Source organism: Seriola lalandi, unplaced genomic scaffold, assembly GCF_002814215.2.
Source record: "Seriola lalandi dorsalis isolate HSWRI2012SDOR001 ecotype SW California unplaced genomic scaffold, Sedor1 jcf7180002054791, whole genome shotgun sequence".
Lineage (NCBI taxonomy): Eukaryota > Metazoa > Chordata > Actinopteri > Carangiformes > Carangidae > Seriola > Seriola lalandi.
The window spans coordinates 206,857-226,180 of record NW_019525344.1 but is presented as its reverse complement, the minus strand read 5'-3'; the positions used below and the strand labels follow the sequence as shown (position 1 = coordinate 226,180).

Genomic DNA, 19,324 nt, shown 5'->3' with positions numbered 1-19,324 from the left:
CACCCACCCCCCACCCCCAACTCTCCCCACACAAGGGCCGCTGGCAGACTGACTGGGCATCCATGCCATCCATATCATACTCTATTGCATGTTGGGGAATCTGAAGGAAGAGAAGGATAACATTGGACGGATCAGTTCATTCCTCTTTCTGTAACTAAAAGTCTCCAAACAATATCTGCATCTTATAGACAACTGTTTTACCATCAACACCCTCTCTACAAACTTACGCCTCTAAAGATGAACATGACACACCTGATTAGAAGTTTTTTTCTACTTGGTGTCTCTATGAGATAGATCAGGTAAATTACTGAATCACACTGAAAAAAAAACTAGAATTCGGCCTTAAGAAAACCCTCTAGGACTAGATTTACCACCTGTAACACGATGATCATATTACTGTCCCTCTTTGCTTCTCTAGCCGCATGATGCCTGCCTACACCCATGGTAAAATGTTGCTGAGAACAAGCGACTGTATACTGTATCTGACACAGTCTCTGTTCACCTTCAATCTTCAATCTGATGGCGCCAATGAGCTGCAGCAGCAGGACAATCTGCTCTTTGGTTGGTTTCATATTCTAACTTTAGTGGTGGTGATTTTAACACTTCACTATTTAAGCATCTGCACATAGTGGTTAGAGGTTCTGCAACCGGAATTAAACTTGTGCTGCTGTGCTGGTCATTGTAAATTACAGCTGAGCTCACGCCACACAAAGCTTGTTTTTGTCTTCACACCAGCAGTCTGTTAAGGGCTGGGTGTGTATATGGCATGTACATATTTACATACATTGTATGCAGAACATATTATTAGGAGGTGTACATGACACACTGAGGCACACACAGGGTGTATAACATGACAGTACACAGTATAGAGTGTGTGTAAGACGTGTACAGACTATAGGATGGGTATAAGATGTGCAGGGTTTATCAGGTTATACAGTAGGTGTATATAGATGTGAAGGACAAAATTTCTAGGCTTAATATGGTGCATATAACTTTTATATGGTGTGTAGATAGATAGCAGTGGTGGATCTGAGACAGTGACTCAGATACTTAGGTAAAAGTACAAGTACAATAATCTCCACTGCAAGTGTAAAAGACGTGTCAGCAAAATGTTCTTACTGTAATAGTGCTCTGAAGATTTTATATGACATTGTTATATCACTATTAATGCATCAGTACATATGTAGAATTTTATTGTTATAGTGTCATGTGATTGTATGTCAAATCTTAATGTGAAAAGTAAAAAGTATAATACCTCCCTCTGAGATGCAGCTGAGTAGAAGTATGAGGTAGTATAAATTGGAAATGCCCAACTGAAATTCCTCAAAATTGTACTTTAGTACAGTAATTGAGTAAATGTATTTACATTAATGTATATTACTCTTCCACACTGACAGTGAGGGAAAGCGAGAGACAGTACTTTCTTACTGCAGCAAGTTACATAAATCAACGATGTTTACCGTCGTTTAACGTCTCCAATTTCAGCTGAAAAGAGTGAAGAGTGAAATATCATGTGATGCACAAGAATAACAGGCACCAATGTTTCCGCTGAAGCCTTCCTCATTGTGCACGCTTAGTGACAGGCCTGAAGACTCGGCAGAGTTCTTGATCTGCCATGGTAGGAAAAGCACAGGTGTTGCTAATGACATTAACAATGTTTGAGTCATTTCCATTGCAGTTTTGCACAAAACAGAAGCGATTTTTTATATTTTAGAAAAGTCTACAAAACACAATGGAGCTCATAAACAAGTAAAGCTGAGTTTTCTCCTCTCAAGATATCATTCCAATTGCAACATGGGGACAGATCTCCAGCAGCTGCTAATTGTTGGGACGATTGCATCCACCACAGTAGACAGTTGCAATATTTAACTGAAGGTGACGAGGGCATCTGGTGCATGTAATGACGGAAAGGTTAAACCCCTTCAATCCGACAGCGGCCAAGTTTCAGGGATTTTTGGGAGATAATACACTGCAGTTCTTTTGGATGTCATGTGACCACTCATGTCATGTTATGTGACTGAAATGCGGAAAGTGTTTCAATTTTACGATTGAGAAATACAGGTTTGTTGTATAAACTTGAGTTTTTCTCAGAACTGATCTGAAGCTAGGGATTAAGCTTTATAGAAATCTGATCATACATCACTGAATTCAGTTTGGGATTCGGGAGACTCCTGTGTCTCACTGTTGAGACAGCTCAGTCACCTTATGATTTACATCCAATGTCAGCATTCAGTACCAATGCAAGAAGTAGTATGTATGTATGTAGAGAGCTGCAAAGAAAGGGTGTGTGTGGTTCGAGGTGGTGAGCGGACGCCCAGTGAATCTGATTTTCTTTCGGGAAAGTGGTCTTCATGTCCCGTCATTAGCCATAATGACAACCTTTCCCTAGCCTTAACCAAACTGCAGATGCCATGCACAGATGAGATGTGAAAAGTAAAACATTGTTATTGAGCATAAAAAAAAAAAAATCATCATAACTGGACCTAATCCAGGGTCTTGCAGAATCGTCCAAGCCAATATCAGTTTCCTTTCCTGTTGACTGAAGAGTACTTAAATTATCAACTGTTCCTTCCACTTCACAACTCTAGACAACAGGACAAAGGGAAGTTGTAGAGACAGCTGAGGTCACTTTCAGCACAATTACATACTTGAGATTTTACAAACTTGAAAGTAAGATGAAAGATCACCTGCATCCTCACACAGGAACAGTTAATATTCAGGTTATATTTGTAGACACGTGTATACAATATACGTGTGTGTGTGTGTGTGTATGTGTGTGTGTTTGTGCACACTTGACCGCTGTATTGTTCCAGCCTTACGGGATGGAAAGTCCCCCAGACTCTTTCTCATGTCCCGTCAGTCCAAGTGTATGTGGCATATATGTGTAATGGTGTGGGTTGCATCCGGCAGCCAATCACATACTAGCTCTGAGGAAGCAGGAAGGAGCATGCCGCAGCTGGTCGACCAATGAGAAGCCGGGGCTAGAGGAGGAGGCCCTTTCAGGAAACGACTGGCGGAGTGTCAGGGGTGCAGACCACCACCAGACTTTCGACAATACTGATTCATCTGTTCTATCCGCTTCTTTAAATCATATTTCTATCCTCCACTAATCCCGCTTTCCATTTTTTCTTCCATCTTTTCGTTCATCCATCTCTATTCTGATTCTGTTCTTCCAAATCTTACCACTCCTCCAGTCTCAAATCTGCGACTCAATCCACTCTACCCTCGGTCCGTCCGACCGTACATCCGTCCTGCGTTGCTCCACGCGGGTTAAAAGTATGCTGGTATATTGTGTCGTGCTGCTGCCGTCATGTCCATCGACATGTCCGCTCCATCCATGAGGAAGAAGTCGTTTGCTCGGAGCTCCAAGCCAAACGTAAGGATGTGTTTTCGGGAACAAAGGGATTTCATGTAAGTTCGAACTCAGTTTTCCTTCTGCTGAGCCTGGCATTGCCTTTGTGTCGTTTACTTCACCTTTTGTCTTTCGTCTTGTTGCGTTTATGTCCACTTTGTGTTAGTAAATGGATGTAGACAAGTTGCCTGGAGGTTTTACTTATCCACCTTGGTTTGATGACCAGTTCTAAGACCTGTTCATGGGAGTAAAGGGATTTCTGATTTCTTTCTGTGGTTTCAGATATCTGGCATTTAGTTGTTTTTCCTAAGTTGGGTATAAGGTGTCTTTTGCAAAACACCTCAGTAGGAGGTTTACATCATTGCTAATGTTTGATTTGGTAAAGTTTCTTCCCCATTACGAGTGACGCAATGAGGGATTTCACGATTTCACTTTATCTTTGCCTGTTGATTCCCACGTGAAAGCTGAAAATCAAGTTATTTTTTAATCTTTTCATGTTACACTTTTATACACATTAGAACTGTTAACCAAAATTGTTCATTTGGTGGCACCTATTTGTATCTGTATCATAGCACCTTCCAGTTCATTGTATTGAGATCCTGTTGGGCAGACAGGATGTCAGAAGAAAAACGTGTGCATTTTCTCACAACAAGTAGCAACTGCACAGTTTTGGCTAGGTGTGAAACGTTGCTCACAGTGGATATATGTGTTGTCCATTTCAAGTGGGCTGAAAGCACAAACACCTACACTGCAGGGGCAGCGACACATACTGTACATTCAACACCCACTCACAGCTATGTGCAATCAAAAGGTGTGACATGTTCAAAGACTGTAAAGTCCAGTTTACCTTAAATTACCTTTCTCACAGAAAGCTTGACCAGGAGAATGGAAAAACACTTTGGCGTTAGTACCAAGTGTGCATGATTAATAAAATATCACTGATACAGTCTCTACTGTAACAGAGCAAAGAGCAGAATGAAGCAGAGCAACACAAACACAAACAGGGGAAGGTTTGACAGCATTAAAACTGAGTGCGATGTTGCTACAGTGAACTGAATGGGGCCTTTATTATAGAGGCTGAATTTGCATTATTACGCACACACACATACCACATAGAGTGAAATGTCCACTGTGACTCACATGCGACAAATTAAAGGAAAAACCTGAAAAGTTAGTGGAGAAACAGGGTGGCAGTGCCCCCGTCCGTCGGGCACGAGGGGTCACTGAATGGTTTGCTAGGTGTGAAAAGGATGTGAACTGTATGCTATGGCCTTCATAGTCACAAGATCTCAACCCAGTTGAGCGCCTATGGGAGATTTTGGACCGTGTTAGACAGCGCTCTCCACCACCATCATAACATCACCACATGAGGGAATATCTATTGGAAGAATGGTCTCCATCTCTCCTGTAGAGGTCAGAGACAAGGAGTAATGAAACTGTTCTTGCAGCGTGCGGAGGCTCAACACCTGACTAAGACACTTCATGTTTCCTTTAATTTGTCACCAGTCTGTAGTTAATGCTGATGCAACAATGTGTAAGTAGCATTTTACTGTTGTGGGTAAATATGGTGATGCAAAAAGTACAATAATAACTCCTCCAACTTAAACCACCATATACGCCCCATGGCCACGCACCAGCGGCAGGCATATCAGATCTTTGTTGTCATGGTTACAACAAAAAAAATGGAGGTTGTGTTGAAAGGTCATGGATAAAATAAACAATATATGAGCTCAGCTTCACACAGGAAACAAACAGCGGCGTCCTGTGTGGAAGTCCTGTGTTTTGTTGACCCATCCACCCACCCCGACCTCCTCCTCACCCAGAGTTTCCTCCCCAGCTCCGGTCATAATTATGACACCTGCTAGAGGTCGCCTCACAATAAAACATAACTGTGGGTCGTAATAAGCTGCTAGTGGAGCACAGCTCTGGGGTAGAAGTATAAAGCAGCATGATAAGGAGATACTCAAAGTACAAGTACCTCAGAGTTAATCTTAATCATAGTACTTGAGTAGATGTAGTTGTTACTTTCCACTAGTGCAGCAGTGCAACTAAGAGAAAATACTGTATCTGCTGTAGAGGAAATAACAGTTTAGTTTATCTGTGAAACCATAGAAATGTTTTTTTAATTAGATCATGCATAGAGAACACTATGAGACCAAATCATGGTGTAATGTACAAATGGGACTTGTTTCGGCCCAGTTTTCATCTGTTTTTGGTTATTTTAAACTCGAATCCAAGCAAAGTCTGATGCAGGCGACAAAAACAAATAACATCTGTTTGTCTCCTCAGAGACAAATTGATTTGATTTTCCAGTGGAGATAAGCTAGTGCTCCTATCATGTCAGCTGTCAGTTGTTGCCGCAATGATTCCTCAGTAGGGTTAGTGTCAGATTCAGAGAAGAGAAAAGGCTACATTTACAGGAAATGTCTTAAAATTTTCAGTTCTGTGTCAAGGAGAGGGGCTGTCTCTTATACACATCTATCTCTGTATTTTCGTCATCTTTGTGTGTTTTACTTCCGAAAGGAAACACAGCTACAATAAGATTTCTAAGCTTTGAAATAAGTCACAGTTGTGTGTTTGTGTGTGTTTGTGTGTGTGTGTGTGTGTGTGTGTGTGTGTGTGTGTGTGTGTGTGTGTGTGTGTGTGTGTGTGTGTGTGTGTGTGTGTGCGTGTGTGTGCATTAGTCTGAGAGGAATCCTTCCTGTAACTGTTTTGGAAGTGTGACGGTGGTACAGTTCCTGTGGAGTGGCATTGCCATATTTGGACACAGGAAGTGATGATCATGCATTGAAGCCACAGGTAGAGAAAGAGGACATGGTTTTACTATTTTAGCTTTCTATGAGCCCACTGCTGCAGCTGTGTGTGTGTGTGTGTGTGTGTGTGTGTGTGTGTGTGTGTGTGTGGCCAACACACTTCTTACTTTGTTAACGGTTCTTGTACCTTCATCAGGTGAAATTCATTCAGTCAAATAGCACCAGCACCGTACTGTACATGTATACATGTCAATCAGAAAGATTCCACCAATCAGAGGCACCAAATCCAAATGTACGGCAATACAGTAAACAGGAGCAGGGAGAGTCTTTGCCTCTCATATACAACACAAAAAAGATTTAGTCGCCCTGTAAACAAATAAAAACCTTAGGTTCTTTCATCAAATCATCACCTGTTTTTCTCTTGTTAAGAAGCCTAAAAAGCAAAATAATAATATTAATACCTTTTCTATCTTCAAGATACTTTACATGATAAGTTAAAAATTATCCTAGAAAAATAACAGAAGTACTAAAGGCCCAAGAGCGTGACGTTAAATCAACCATTAAAAGCCGCTCTGAAAAGGTGAGTTTGGTGCAGTCACAGAGAGAGCTGCACAGGGAGGGGTGGAGGGGTGGAGACAAGGCCCTGTCAGCCCAGGTCCTGTGCAGGACAGTGAGGACAGGAGAGAAAGTCAGTGGAGGAGGTCAGGGAGGGTCTGTGAGTGTAGAGAGGGAGTTTGTCCTGAATCCCGTGAGAGACAGAAAGCCAGTGAAGGTTCTCATGAGGAGTGATGTGTTCGCTGGAGTGAGTGAGCAGCCCAGCAGCAGAATCCTGGATATAGTTTATTAAGGGTTTTAATTAATGATGTACCATAAAGAATGTTTAACACTAGTCAAGTCTGGCAGAGATGGAAACATGGATCAGAAATAGAAAATTACATTTAAAAAAGTTGTCAGTTTTTTCCTGGTGTCGCCTGGTGTACTAACGTCCTGTGCAAAATTTAAACATAGAATTTTTTACATCTGAATTTTGGATTTAAGGTCAATGAGCTTTTCAAACTGTACAGAAAGATAGCATGTTTTCAAATGTCACAGAGAGAGCCAAGTAGGTTCACCACAGGAGAAGAATTCAAGGACATTATGTTGCTAAAAACGACACAAACCAGCTAAAGCAAGATAGGTTACTGACTGGTACAGATATACCAATGAGAACAGTCAAAGATCACATATATCAAATAGAAAAAATCCATCTTATGTAATAAAAATAATAAGAATGATCATAATAATGCAGTTTATTTATATAGCGCTTTTCATGCACAGGATGCATGTGCTCTGACAACTATAAAAGAGAAAGGGTGTTTAAACAGGGAAAGTATTTAAGACAAAAAAATATTAAGAAAAAAAGTTAAAGAGGGTTCAGCTACAGTAACATCAACAGAAATATCAAACAGGAGTAGTCATAGTAGTGCTGGGAGCTTTGTGTTGCTATGGTGCGTACCAGCTCTATACCTCTTAATATATCATAATGGGGAAAACAACATTATCAAAACAGTTAGATAAGATCATAAAAAGATCACTGCATGAGCTAGACTAAAAAAAAAACGATTCATTTTTGAAACCAAATACCGAGTCTAGTGAATCATGAATCAGTGTTTGAAGAATGTGATTTGAAAATGCCTCTTATCTTATCAGTCCAGACTCGCTCCCCCGGGGGGAAGAGTGACCTTTTCAATACTTACACTCTACACTCTTTCACAGCTTTGTTAATCATACACCCTGAGAAAAAGACAAAAAAAAAACCCCAAAGTGCAGTGATAATGTGAAGCTGAACCAGTGTAAGAACCGCTGTGGTCGGTCCTCAGGGTTGTGGGGTGGGGGGGGCAGGAAACATCCCCGTAGGTAATGCAGCACTGAATGACAGTATCTGTTTCCTGGGCAGGACGGACGATTCTCTGCATCTGCTGTAGATGGGACAGCGGTTTACCTCTAACCTTTGCATCTGTCGGGGGGGTTTATGTATATGTGCAGGTCTCGGGGAAGCAGCGGGGGGCCTGATGATCACATCTGAATCTAAAACACACATTGTGCTCACGGCACAGACAGAGGTTTGGTTAGCCGCACAAATATCTGCAGCAGACACCTGGCAGCTGTTGTGCTGTTCCATCACAGGTGATGCTCTGTCACATGTACATGTGTCAATGTGAAAATCATTTTGGTCCATTACAGAAAATCAGTTATGCTCAATAAGAAAACAATACAATACAAGTGTGAAATAACTTATGACAGCTGGGATTTCCAATGCTGCTCACTTTTCGAGAGCTTTCAGCCATATCACATTGTCTTCTTCTGAGTTTGCTCTGTTGTCATGGAGATGGATCTGTTGCTTGGTGATTTTGCTCATGGTTACATGGTGTTTCAGAAATAAATCCCATGAACTCATGGTTTTTCTAAGGAGACTTAAGTCCTCTTTACAAACCACATGACAGACAGAATCACGTTACTGTCCACAATGCTGCTGTCCTCATGACTTTTACAGTTACAGTCCCTCTCTGAGTTTCTAAAAAGCATGTCCTTGTCACAGTCAACCACTACCATGCAGTCACAGCAATAAGCTTTATCAGAAGGACTTTTTATGACCACAGTTTTGCCCTTTCGGCTAATGGCTAAACTAATCCTCTGATTGGTGGAGCTTGTTTAGGAAAATCTGCAGACTCTGTTCAGGGATCCCTCCACTACATGTTTTGTGTGTAAACTTTCAAAGTATTGCTACAATTGAAAATCAGTCATAATCAACAGGATAAGGTACTGTTGTCTTGATGCCAAAATTTTTTTTTTTTTTTTTTTAAAGACGGAAATGTAACATTTGCACATGTCTAGTTTTTATGAGTGAACCTCAGTGGGATATCCAGTAGAGTCTGCGCATTGACCTTCAGGCCTTCTGGAATGAACATTAATGCTGCATAACAATAAATAACAATATTTATATGTGACCTAAATGTCTTTCTAAAAACTATGAACAATTCTAACCTAAATATCTAAACATCTTCTGCCTCACACACACACACACACACACACACACACACACACAATGAAATAATCAGTATGAGGAAGTACTGATTTTCAGCTTGAATATGAAGGTTTTCACATCCATATTTTTCAAACTGCATAACTTCTTTTCTACCTCCCAGCAATGAGCATTGTGAGCAGCAGTGAGTGCGATGTAGACTCTTTTTGCCCTGGGAGTTGCCTGTCAGGCTACACACAGGCTACCATAACCCTCTGATTGGAGGAACTTGTGAAGACGGTCTGCAGAATCTTTTCTTTTCTTTTCCTGCTGCCTTTCCTTTATATTTTGCAAAGCAGGCTGAAGAGACACGGTCTCCCAAAACATGCAAGAACTGAAGATGACTGCAGTCCAGGCCTGGCAGAACAACGGCAGGGGAGACTCCTCATGTCTGTTGGTGACAGACTTCAGTCACTGACACCAAAATTAAGTCTAATGACTTTATTTAAGCTTAAAGTTAATGTTAATATCCTCAGTTACAATCCGTCTGTGTATATCAAGGTTAACTCACTGAAATTAAGGCTGAAGGTCAGAACTTAAATCTTAAAATGCTTGCTGATTGAGACAAATTTTAAAAAAAAAAAGCCCTGATACCTACAGTGAGACTGCATTGCATTGTCTAGTATTCCCCTGCCACTCTCAGAAGGACACATAAAGAAAAATACCATCCACTGATGTCATTCATCGATCAGGGGTTTTCCATCTCACGGCTGCACCAGTTTCACTTTCAGTTTCTCTAAACCGACTCTGACTTTGGTCAGGCTGCTGTCGTCAGGCTGTTCTTGTAAGTCGAATACAGCCCACTCTCTTCTTAGACATAACGGTCACGTATAAGAGGTTGACACATGTTTCCTCAAAATAGACTCAGGCTGCGTCAAATCAGATAGTTCAGTCAGTACACTACAGTTCACATGAAGTCCACTGTGTACTGTGTGGGTTCAGACAGAGTAGTGTTGTCCCAAATCAAACACTGCACTCATGCACTCAAATAGAAAATGTGTGAGTATGGATCATTCTCCAAATCTCAAAGTACAAATAGAGGCTGTCTTTATGCCCTCTGCAGGATCTTGCAGGCTCTAAAGCCTCTCAGAAACACTGTTAGAGCTGGACACATGTTGTCAGCAACTGAGGCTGAGATTCTCTTTCCTCTTCGCTTCAGATGATCACAGCATTTTGTAAAAAGCCCAGAAGAGTATGCTCTCATGTTTCCAGCCATCAGACACCATTGATGAGCCGTCATCTACCTTTAAGTTTACAGTAATGTGTGTAAATCCTCCTTTTACAATTTGGGAGCAGACAGTGAACATTTATGAACATGTGTTGTCTACTGCAGATTACAGCTTTGCAAGTTTTTCAGATCTTCTTTCATTTGACTCGTAGCTGACGGCTCTGTGCGCATAAAGCTTATAGTTTTCCTTAAAATAGTTTCAGCATCACTGCAAAGGCCTGAAAACACAGTTACAACCTCAAAAACGAGCGGCAGTTTAAATCACATTGTTTTATGATGTGTGTGTGTGTTGTGTGTGTGTGTGTGTATCCAGGGAGGAAACATGTTTGAATGAGTCTGGTATGTAAGCAGCTCCTGTGCTTCCCTTCCTGTCAAACAGCTGCTCTCTGATTAGCATCAGCAGAGTTCACGATGGAGAACTTGAAAACCAGTAACAGGGTGAGAGGGTTCAAAGCTGCAACACACTCCTGTTCTTTTTAGATAAACCTCAACAAGCCGCACTGTGTTTCATGGAATAACGCTGGAAGAGGACCTGCACAAAAGTTTAACGGGTACAGTTTTGATAAGTAACCTTGAAGTGAAGTTTTCAGCATATTAACAGTAATATCTTTGTGAGATTCACGCTGTAAGAGCCACATGTTAGGAGAAATAAATGGGACCTCTCACTCTGCCGCTTCGTATGTTAGTAGCTGCATGTTACCATGAGAGGAAACCAATCTTCAATACCCAGAAATCCTGTAGCCCTGCTGAGAGAGATAGTTTTGCATGTCAACATTTCATTATCAGTGATCTGCCAGCAGAACAGTGTGAATCTACAGGATCTCACCCGTCCATTTTTCATTACATGGCTCTGATGTTATTTAAGTATTTATAATTATGTATATTTTTATGTGGTAAAAAATATATATTTTTGCAAATCATACCAGAATATTTGAGTAACAAAACTCAAAATTGACAAAACATATTTATTTTCAGGGAATGGGGAGGCAGAGAGAGGGGGAATGACATGCAGCAAAGGGCTGTCCGAAGCGGGACTCGAACCGGGGCCTGCTGCAGCGAGGTTCAAGTTTAAATTTAAGGTGTCAGTTTTTGTGGAGTAAGAGAAGAAAGCAGTTGAAATGTCAGTGGAAGCACCAGAGATGGTTAAAGTGTATGCACTGTAAGTAGTTGAAGCGTCAGTTGGAAGGCAAGCCGACCCCCCTGCTTCCTCCCCCATCGACTCCTCCGAAAACTAAACTTTCAGGCCACTTCCTGTAGAGAACAAGAAAATGCTGAGTACACAATCCCAACATCGTTATGTTGTTTCAGTTTTGTCTGCCAGTTGTGTGTGTGTGTATGTGTGTGTGTGTGTGTGTGTGTGTGTGTGTCTGTGTCTGATGTATAGCTAAACGAGGACTTCAGGAAATCCTCATGTGGATGATAAGCAGCTGGTGAACTTTGACCTCAGCCAGACTGAGATGAAGTTTAGTTAACTGCTGAACGGTCACAGTTTATCTGTGTCGGCTGGTTATCGGTAAACATTACACTGGACAGTCAGAAAAACAAGTACTATATCACACACCCACACACACACACACACACACACACACACACACACACACACACAGCAGGGCACTCAGAGGTCTGAAACAAACAGCAGCTCCACCCTGGTGAGATATTGTGTCTCAGGAAGGCTTTTCCCTTCCATGTTTTATCAGCTCTCCATATCCCTCCCTCCCTCAGTCCAGACTCTGATGCCTCAAATGTTGTTTTTTTGGGGGTTTTTTTCTTTTGCTTTTTTTTTTCATTCTTGAAGCCTGACTCAATGAGGCTCATTTTTCCAACAGGGTGTTAACATTTTAGCTGAAGTTGTTACTTTCTGGTTGAAAATCTTTAGAATGGTGACATGGTTTATCAACAATGTGACCCACAGCAAATTACAGAGATGACTACTGACTGGCTTTCATGAACTTTCATAGATTTTATAAGCCAAAGATTTTTTTACACAATTATTTTGTTCCATTATTGGACAAATTTCCTATGAACTTGTGAATATTTATAGTCTCCGGGCGGTTATTCCTAATGGTTTTGGTGAATGACTTGCTTTTGCTCAGATTTTTCTGAGCCCAGACCTTTGCACTTCCATTGATTTGGCAGACTTGTGAGAGGCGGATTACAAGAAAACTGTTGAATGACGGCAGCAGAGATATGATGACAATGATGATTTTTACTTCCTAGTATGGAACACAATCAACACAGGCCTTGCACAGCAGTTAGTCTTATATTGATTGGTGCGTTGCATTAAAAACTTTGACTCACTCACTGTACAAACTTTTTTTTGGTTTTGTTTTGTTTTGTTTTGTTTGGGATTTTTTCTTTTTACAACTTTTCGGTCCACAGAACTTCAATAGGTAAACTTCACTTTAATTATGAATTGTAGTCTGGATCGAGCTCCAAGAAGAATACAACCCACATTTCCCATAATGCAGCTTGAGCTCGTCTTTTCGTTAAAACCTCCCTGCTGAGTAATGTAAGTTTCCTGTCACTTATTTTTCCAGACTTGATAAAGCTCCTGTTTTTCACAGGCTGGGTGGTGCAGCCTCAGTATTTGCTTCAAACAAAGAGCTGGTCAGATCTTCTAACAGCATCTCAAAACCACTTTTCCAATACTGCATCTGACAATTTTTTTTTATAACGTATCATTCAGAGCTTCTCTCCAAAGCTCTCACTTTTTCCACTCTTCCATCTCAGCATGAATGCCTTCGAGGAAATACTGTCTGAAAGTGTGGGTTGTTTTGTTGGAGTCAGCATGTTACACCTCTTTCTACTTTTCGCCCTAAAGACCCGGTTGATTGAAACATACCGAAGCTAATTGACTGTAACATGATAAATCAGTAGTGTGCCACTTAATGCCAGTAACTGCCGTTCAAAGGCATTCTTGACATGTGTATAACAGGTGTGGAGGAGGCAGTTTTGTTTAAGTGAGCAGGCACACAACTATTACTGCAGGTTTTTTCTCAGTGGATTTCAGAAAGACATTTCATTTCATTTCTAGACATCACACACACACACACTTGCCCACACTCCCTCTCTCTCTCTCTCTCTCTCTGCGGTCTGCAGATGCTCTTGATAAACTGGAAGTTACATATAAACAGATTAGAGGATGAAGGACTTCACTTGGGATGTTTATTTTGACCACTGTCTCTTGAACCCCAGTAAAAAAGACAAGGACTTTATGTGTATGCGCTGAATGTGTGTGTGTGTGTGTGTGTGTGTGTTCATGTAGAAATGTGTGTGTGCATTCTCATTAGTGCATTATCTCAGCTTGAGTGTGTGTATGAGCGAGAGAGAGCAAGCGAGATGGAAATCAACAAAGGCAGCCAGAGAGAGAGAGAGAGAGAGAGAGAGAGAGAGAGTGAGAGGGACGGAGAGGGGCATTGTGAGTCAGTCCGGTCGGTTGTGTTTCCAGTCTGGCTTCTCTGTGATGGACCTCCTGCCAACGTTAGCCTCCACAGTCAGCCTGCTGAGGGAGAGCGCTGCTGTTCAGAGCATCAGCAGGAGGCTCAAGAGGAGGTAGGCAACACCTGACTGAGCAGGTAACACCTGGCTGTCACACAGACGGTGTTACAGGGGAGTTTACTCCTCCACTTTTAAGATGATAGGAAGAATTCTTGATGATGATGATGATGATGATGATGATGATGATGATGATGTACAATGGTAGGATTCTGATGCAGGTTATGTTTGGTCTTATGTTTGGGCTGTTGACAGATGTGTCTCACGCTGTGATCTCAGATGTAGGACTCTGACAGTCAAAGGTTTCATCAAGTTGCAGTCACAGCTAAAGGAGCTATTTGTAACTTTTGCTATTGCTACATAGCTAACATTAGCATTAACAGTTGTTTACCTAGCAGTCAGGAACGTTGCGAGTTCAGCATCAAACTTCGTTCCTTTACTCACCCACAGCTGTCTCCAGAGGTGGAAAGCGACGCCAATGCTAACTCATGTCTCTATCACGTCTTTTCTTCTACTCAAGTTAGCATGCTAACCAGCTAGCCCCAGCCTGTCACAGTACTTTCCGATAGCGACTCACTGTAATCTCCAATCTGCCCTGAAGGCGTAGCACCTCTTGTCTCGTAAACACAACAATAGCCAGAGGTCTTGTAAAGCGACAATCACCACCACCACTCCAGAGACCACTTTTGGCGGCAGAGAAAATTTACAAATAGCCCCTTAACTTCCATGTGGGACAGCCCAACATGGCCCAGTGTACAAGAGGCTTTAAAGGGGCGTTGCATGCTTACTCATACAGAAGTTCTTAATTAAAAATATGTCATTTTCCTTAGCCCATAATACATGAAGAGCTTCTCATACTGCAGGGATTGCTAACTAGTTGACCGAGTTATACATTGATGGTGTTTGGATTCAGATGAAACGGCCTAATTAATCCAGTGAGGCCAGCAAATGTAGATTAGCCTAAGAAGCTACAACGCAGATAAAGTCTGAATCACATTGTTGAGTATCTGCTCTTTGCTTCAGTGAGAATAGAATTCGCAACTCATACAGTCTTTATTTTTCATGGTGATAGATGATCTCTACACTATTTGTTTCACTAGTCTGATGAAACATCCAATTCTGGCAACTACAGGCCTGTCTACAGGAGTGTCTTTTTATAGTGAAGAGAGTGTCTTTGTGCTTTGGTTGAAAAAAATCGTCTTTCTTGTTATTTATATTTAATGGTTAATGCTGAACAAGCAACAAGGTGATTTTTACTGCTGACGTAGATCCAGGTGCAGACCATTTTTAAAAAAGCACTGTAAGATGGGTGTTTTTAAAAAGATTTTTACTACTTTCTCCTGAACATGTGCAAACGTTTAAATGAAAAAGTATCCCCCAATTGTTGATCATTGTGTATGCTTTGATTTAGAGAGCTTGGCAGCCTTTATGGAGCTATCAGGATCTCTGGGTGCTTCCTTGCTCCTGGTGTGAGCGCTGGTGTAGCTTAAAAAGTCCTGAAAGCTTAGCTGGTTAGGAAGCAGGTTTGGTAACTGGGAGGTTGTCGCTTTAAATCCTTTCTGAATCCTTAAATATCACATCAGTCTTCTTCTCCTTTCAAAATACTATAAAATATCTTTCCACATGAGTCTGAACATGAACATTGGTTATTTGTTTCTGCTGGGATCCAAGCCCACATTCCCATGATCTTGCCCAACTCCTGTGATGAATCTTAACTGTCAGGTTATCTGTAACATGATGGCGCAATAATAACACTCTTTTCTCACTCTTATCTCCCCTCATCCTCCTCCTCCTCCTCCTCCTCCTCCTCCTCTCCTCCACTGTAGAACCATGTCGTCTCCAGAGGTGTGCTGGCCAGTGCCGATGCGAGCCATCGGGGCTCAGAACCTCCTCACCATGCCGGGAGGAGTTTCCACCTCGGGATACCTCCACAAGAAGGGAGGCAGTCAGTTCAGCCTCATGAAATGTGAGTTGATAAAAAGATTCACGTGTGGGTGAACAGGATAAGAGGAAGGCTTGATGGATAGAAACATTTTTGTTATGTGTTACCTGTCTCGCAGGGCCACTGAGGTACATCATCATCCATAAGGGCTGTGTGTACTACTTCAAGAGCAGTACCTCTCCGGCACCACAGGGGGCGTTCTCTCTCAATGGCTACAACAGGTCAGTGGAAAGTCTTCACCTGCTGGGACTCCTCAGTCAGTTCTGATGTTTTTTAGCACGTTCTCCAGAGTCACAGTTTACTAACGACCTGAGCAGTTATTACTGAAAAACTGTGTGAGAATGTCCACTGTATATATATGTTAAAAAATACACACTCTTCTTCGTATTTGTATTGTATTGACTTGACTTGACATAATCTTCATGCACAAGAGTCTCAAGAACTGGTCTCACAAGCCTGAACCTTGAGGGTGTGTTTGCTTTAAATGGACTGGATGGACTGCATATACAGCACATACTTACTTACAGAAGTGCACTGTCAAGAGAGGCAAAACAGGCAAACGCTTGGGGCCCCAAAATGGGAAAAATGGCCCCTGATGGCCCCTTACATTGGCACATTTTTTTGGGATGACAAATATAAACCCCCTTGAACATCCCGTAATGACACCGTGCAGTGCACTGCTGTTGCCCCCTCAAGTGGGGTCCTAATGATGTGTGCTGCAGCTAGTCCAACCATTGCCTGCATGTGAGGCATTCAGGGAACATCTGTAAATTGTAGCATAGATGGGTCGATGGGCTTCGTTGGACTTGTTCCCCCAGTGTCTAGGATCGCCACCGCTTCCTTACTTTTATCCAGATATATGTTTTTCCTCTCATTCACTCACATACTCAACATCACAGGCAACCGCAAATTACACTTTGACATGTGGACAGCTGGAACTGGCGATTAGTGGATGATTACTCTACCTCCTGATCCAGCTCCTAATTTACATACCCAGCTCCAAATTGGTAGTTATTTCCTCACGCTGCCAAGACTGGAACACGATGAAGTAGTTCATTTCCAGAGTGATGTGTTTCCATCCAACATTTTATTTATTCAAGTAGCAGCAGTTGCAGTAGCAGCAACTGGGAAAGGACGACCATGACAATAAGCTTTTCCCCCATTAGATTTTTTAAAGTTCTTTTACATTTAAATGAATGCAATTGGCTGTTACCAGGTTGTTGCTCCTGTGCATCAGAGGACATTTGCATAAAGTTGAACCCGTCTCAAAGTTCACCATGTCACACTGCTGGGTGGCTTTTGAGTCCTCAAGTAGTGGTGGGCAAAGCAAAAATGTTTTTCAAGGTTCAATTCACAATTAATGTTTGCAACCCCAGTGTTAAGTCCATATGTGTGAATGGGGCTTTAAAGAGAGACAAAAGCACCAGTTGATACCACAGATGTAACAATACCAATGACTGAAAAATGACATGACTCAAAACAAACAGCAAATACCTCCTTATTCTATTACAGGCAACACTCGATGTTCATGAGCGTAGTTTTCTTGCAGCATGACTCACTTTTACATTTCTCCGCTTCCACAGAGTGATGAGGGCAGCGGAGGAGACGACGTCTAGTAATGTTTTTCCTTTCAAGATTGTCCACTTCAGCAAGAAACACAGGACGTGGTTTTTCTCTGCAGCCAGTGAGGACGAGAGGAGGGTGAGAACAACCACACTGTTTTAATAACCAAAATACATTTTGATATTGATGTCGAATATGTATGTTTTTAGAATGTGTTCATTTTATACAATGAATTTAAGTTTGTAATTGTAATACTGAAACTGCGTTTGAAACCCAGTAGCCCAGCTGTTGTTTGGTTTGTACAACTGTCAGCGTATTGTTCTTAGATTAAACAGCTGTTCACAGTAGGGAACAAAACAACACGATTCACATGCACTCAGACACCTGCTGCATATTGTTTTTGCTGTCTTACAGAAATGGATGCGATACCTGCGGAGGGAGATAGACCACTATAACGACCGGAATGAGTCCCACATTCCCAGGTAACTTCACATCACAGATCACAACATAAACATAATAATCTCTACTGAATACAGAATATCTTTAATACACACACTGTAGTTGCATTAAAAAAATTATTTTTTTAAATAAAAATTACAAAACCCAAAGCACGATTTATCTGAAACAATGCAATGGAAGAAGTCTATTTAAGTAAGTCCAGAAGCTCACGTCATTCTTTATTATTTCCCTACTCACACTTCTGCTTTCTCACAGCCTGTACCAATGTGACCTTTAGTCATCTTTAATGTTAGAGTGTGAACCAATCAGTGTAGGTTACGACAGCCAGTGCAACTCCCAGCAGGCTAATGGAACATAAAGTTTGAAGTTAATTCTGCAGGTTCATTTATAATTTATATAGGTAATTAAAACGGCCTGTTGGTCTTGATTAGTGAGTTACCAGCCTGTAATTGTCTTTTATTCAGACCACATTCTCTTATTGGGACTGGGGACATGAAAAGCTGATTTAACAGCTTTTCATTATGTGAGTGTCAGTGTTGGTTTCACAGGAAATTTGTACTTACTTTAATGAAAACAAAGTCTGGTTTCTTTCTCTAACTTTAGAGAAAATCATTTTATTTGAAGTAATTTGACAAAAATACAATTTGGTTATACTAATATAACATGAAGCAGGGTATGATACCATCGTTTTTTCCATTTTGTAGTAGCCAAAATATTACAAATTCATGGCTGTGAGATTTCTATTGGCAGAAATAGTGTTAAACATGTCAACACTAAAGGGCATGTTAGCTTTTGGCTAATGTTAGCTGGGAAACAGGGACAGTAAATAAGTTAGGATATAAAAAATAGCTTAAGAATTGTAAGAATAAAAATCAAATCGTCTTTAAATGAATGTAAATGATGGCAGTATTCATAATATTGAAAGTTCAGCTAACTAGATAAGTTAAAAACTAGCTTATATAGGCTAAAATTTAGAGCATGTTCTACATCTCTACATGTTGTTCATTCACAAAAACTTTTTCTTTGATGCCATAGTGACTCGGATTCAGATGCCGACAGTTTCTATGGCACAATTGAGAAGCCCATGGATATTAAACACACTGAAAGTAACGCAGAGGACGGTAAGGCCACCTTGATAAATGAATATACCAAACACACATGATATAGCTATGTGTTTTTAAACTGTTGTAACTCTTCCTTCTGTGTGTAGATTATGTTGAGGAGGATGATGATGACGATGAGGAAGACTATCTGAAGCCAGACAATGACTGTTCGCAGACGTCTACAGGTAACACCACCCACCACATGCTCCATTTTAGCTGACCTGTGTATATGGTCACATGCAGAGATCCAGACGCCAGAGTGTCATTGTCCCTGATTATTAATCATACAAGCGAGAAGTGCTGGGAAATGAAATACAGCTGAGGAGAAAGTGTTGAAGAGGGGGAAATGATGAAGCTGAAGGAAGCAG

The 19,324-nt window shown here is 41.3% G+C and overlaps 1 protein-coding gene across 4 annotated transcripts in view; it reads left to right on the top strand.

Moving 5' to 3' along the window:
• The window catches only part of sh3bp2 (SH3-domain binding protein 2), a 29,384-nt gene that overhangs the window by 4,771 nt on the left and 5,289 nt on the right, over positions 1 to 19,324 (top strand). For 2 of the 4 annotated variants that reach the window (XM_087179129.1, XM_087179128.1), the window contains exons 1-7: positions 13,639 to 13,946; positions 15,716 to 15,855; positions 15,950 to 16,052; positions 17,415 to 17,532; positions 17,809 to 17,876; positions 18,889 to 18,974; positions 19,064 to 19,141. In XM_087179129.1, the coding sequence (XP_087035255.1) occupies positions 13,711 to 13,946; positions 15,716 to 15,855; positions 15,950 to 16,052; positions 17,415 to 17,532; positions 17,809 to 17,876; positions 18,889 to 18,974; positions 19,064 to 19,141 (829 nt within the window). In that variant the 5' untranslated portion in view covers positions 13,639 to 13,710. Of the gene's footprint in view, positions 1 to 3,016; positions 3,412 to 13,638; positions 13,947 to 15,715; positions 15,856 to 15,949; positions 16,053 to 17,414; positions 17,533 to 17,808; positions 17,877 to 18,888; positions 18,975 to 19,063; positions 19,142 to 19,324 lie in introns of those variants that run through there. The other 2 variants (XM_023425596.2, XM_087179130.1) reach the window with 2 other exon arrangements.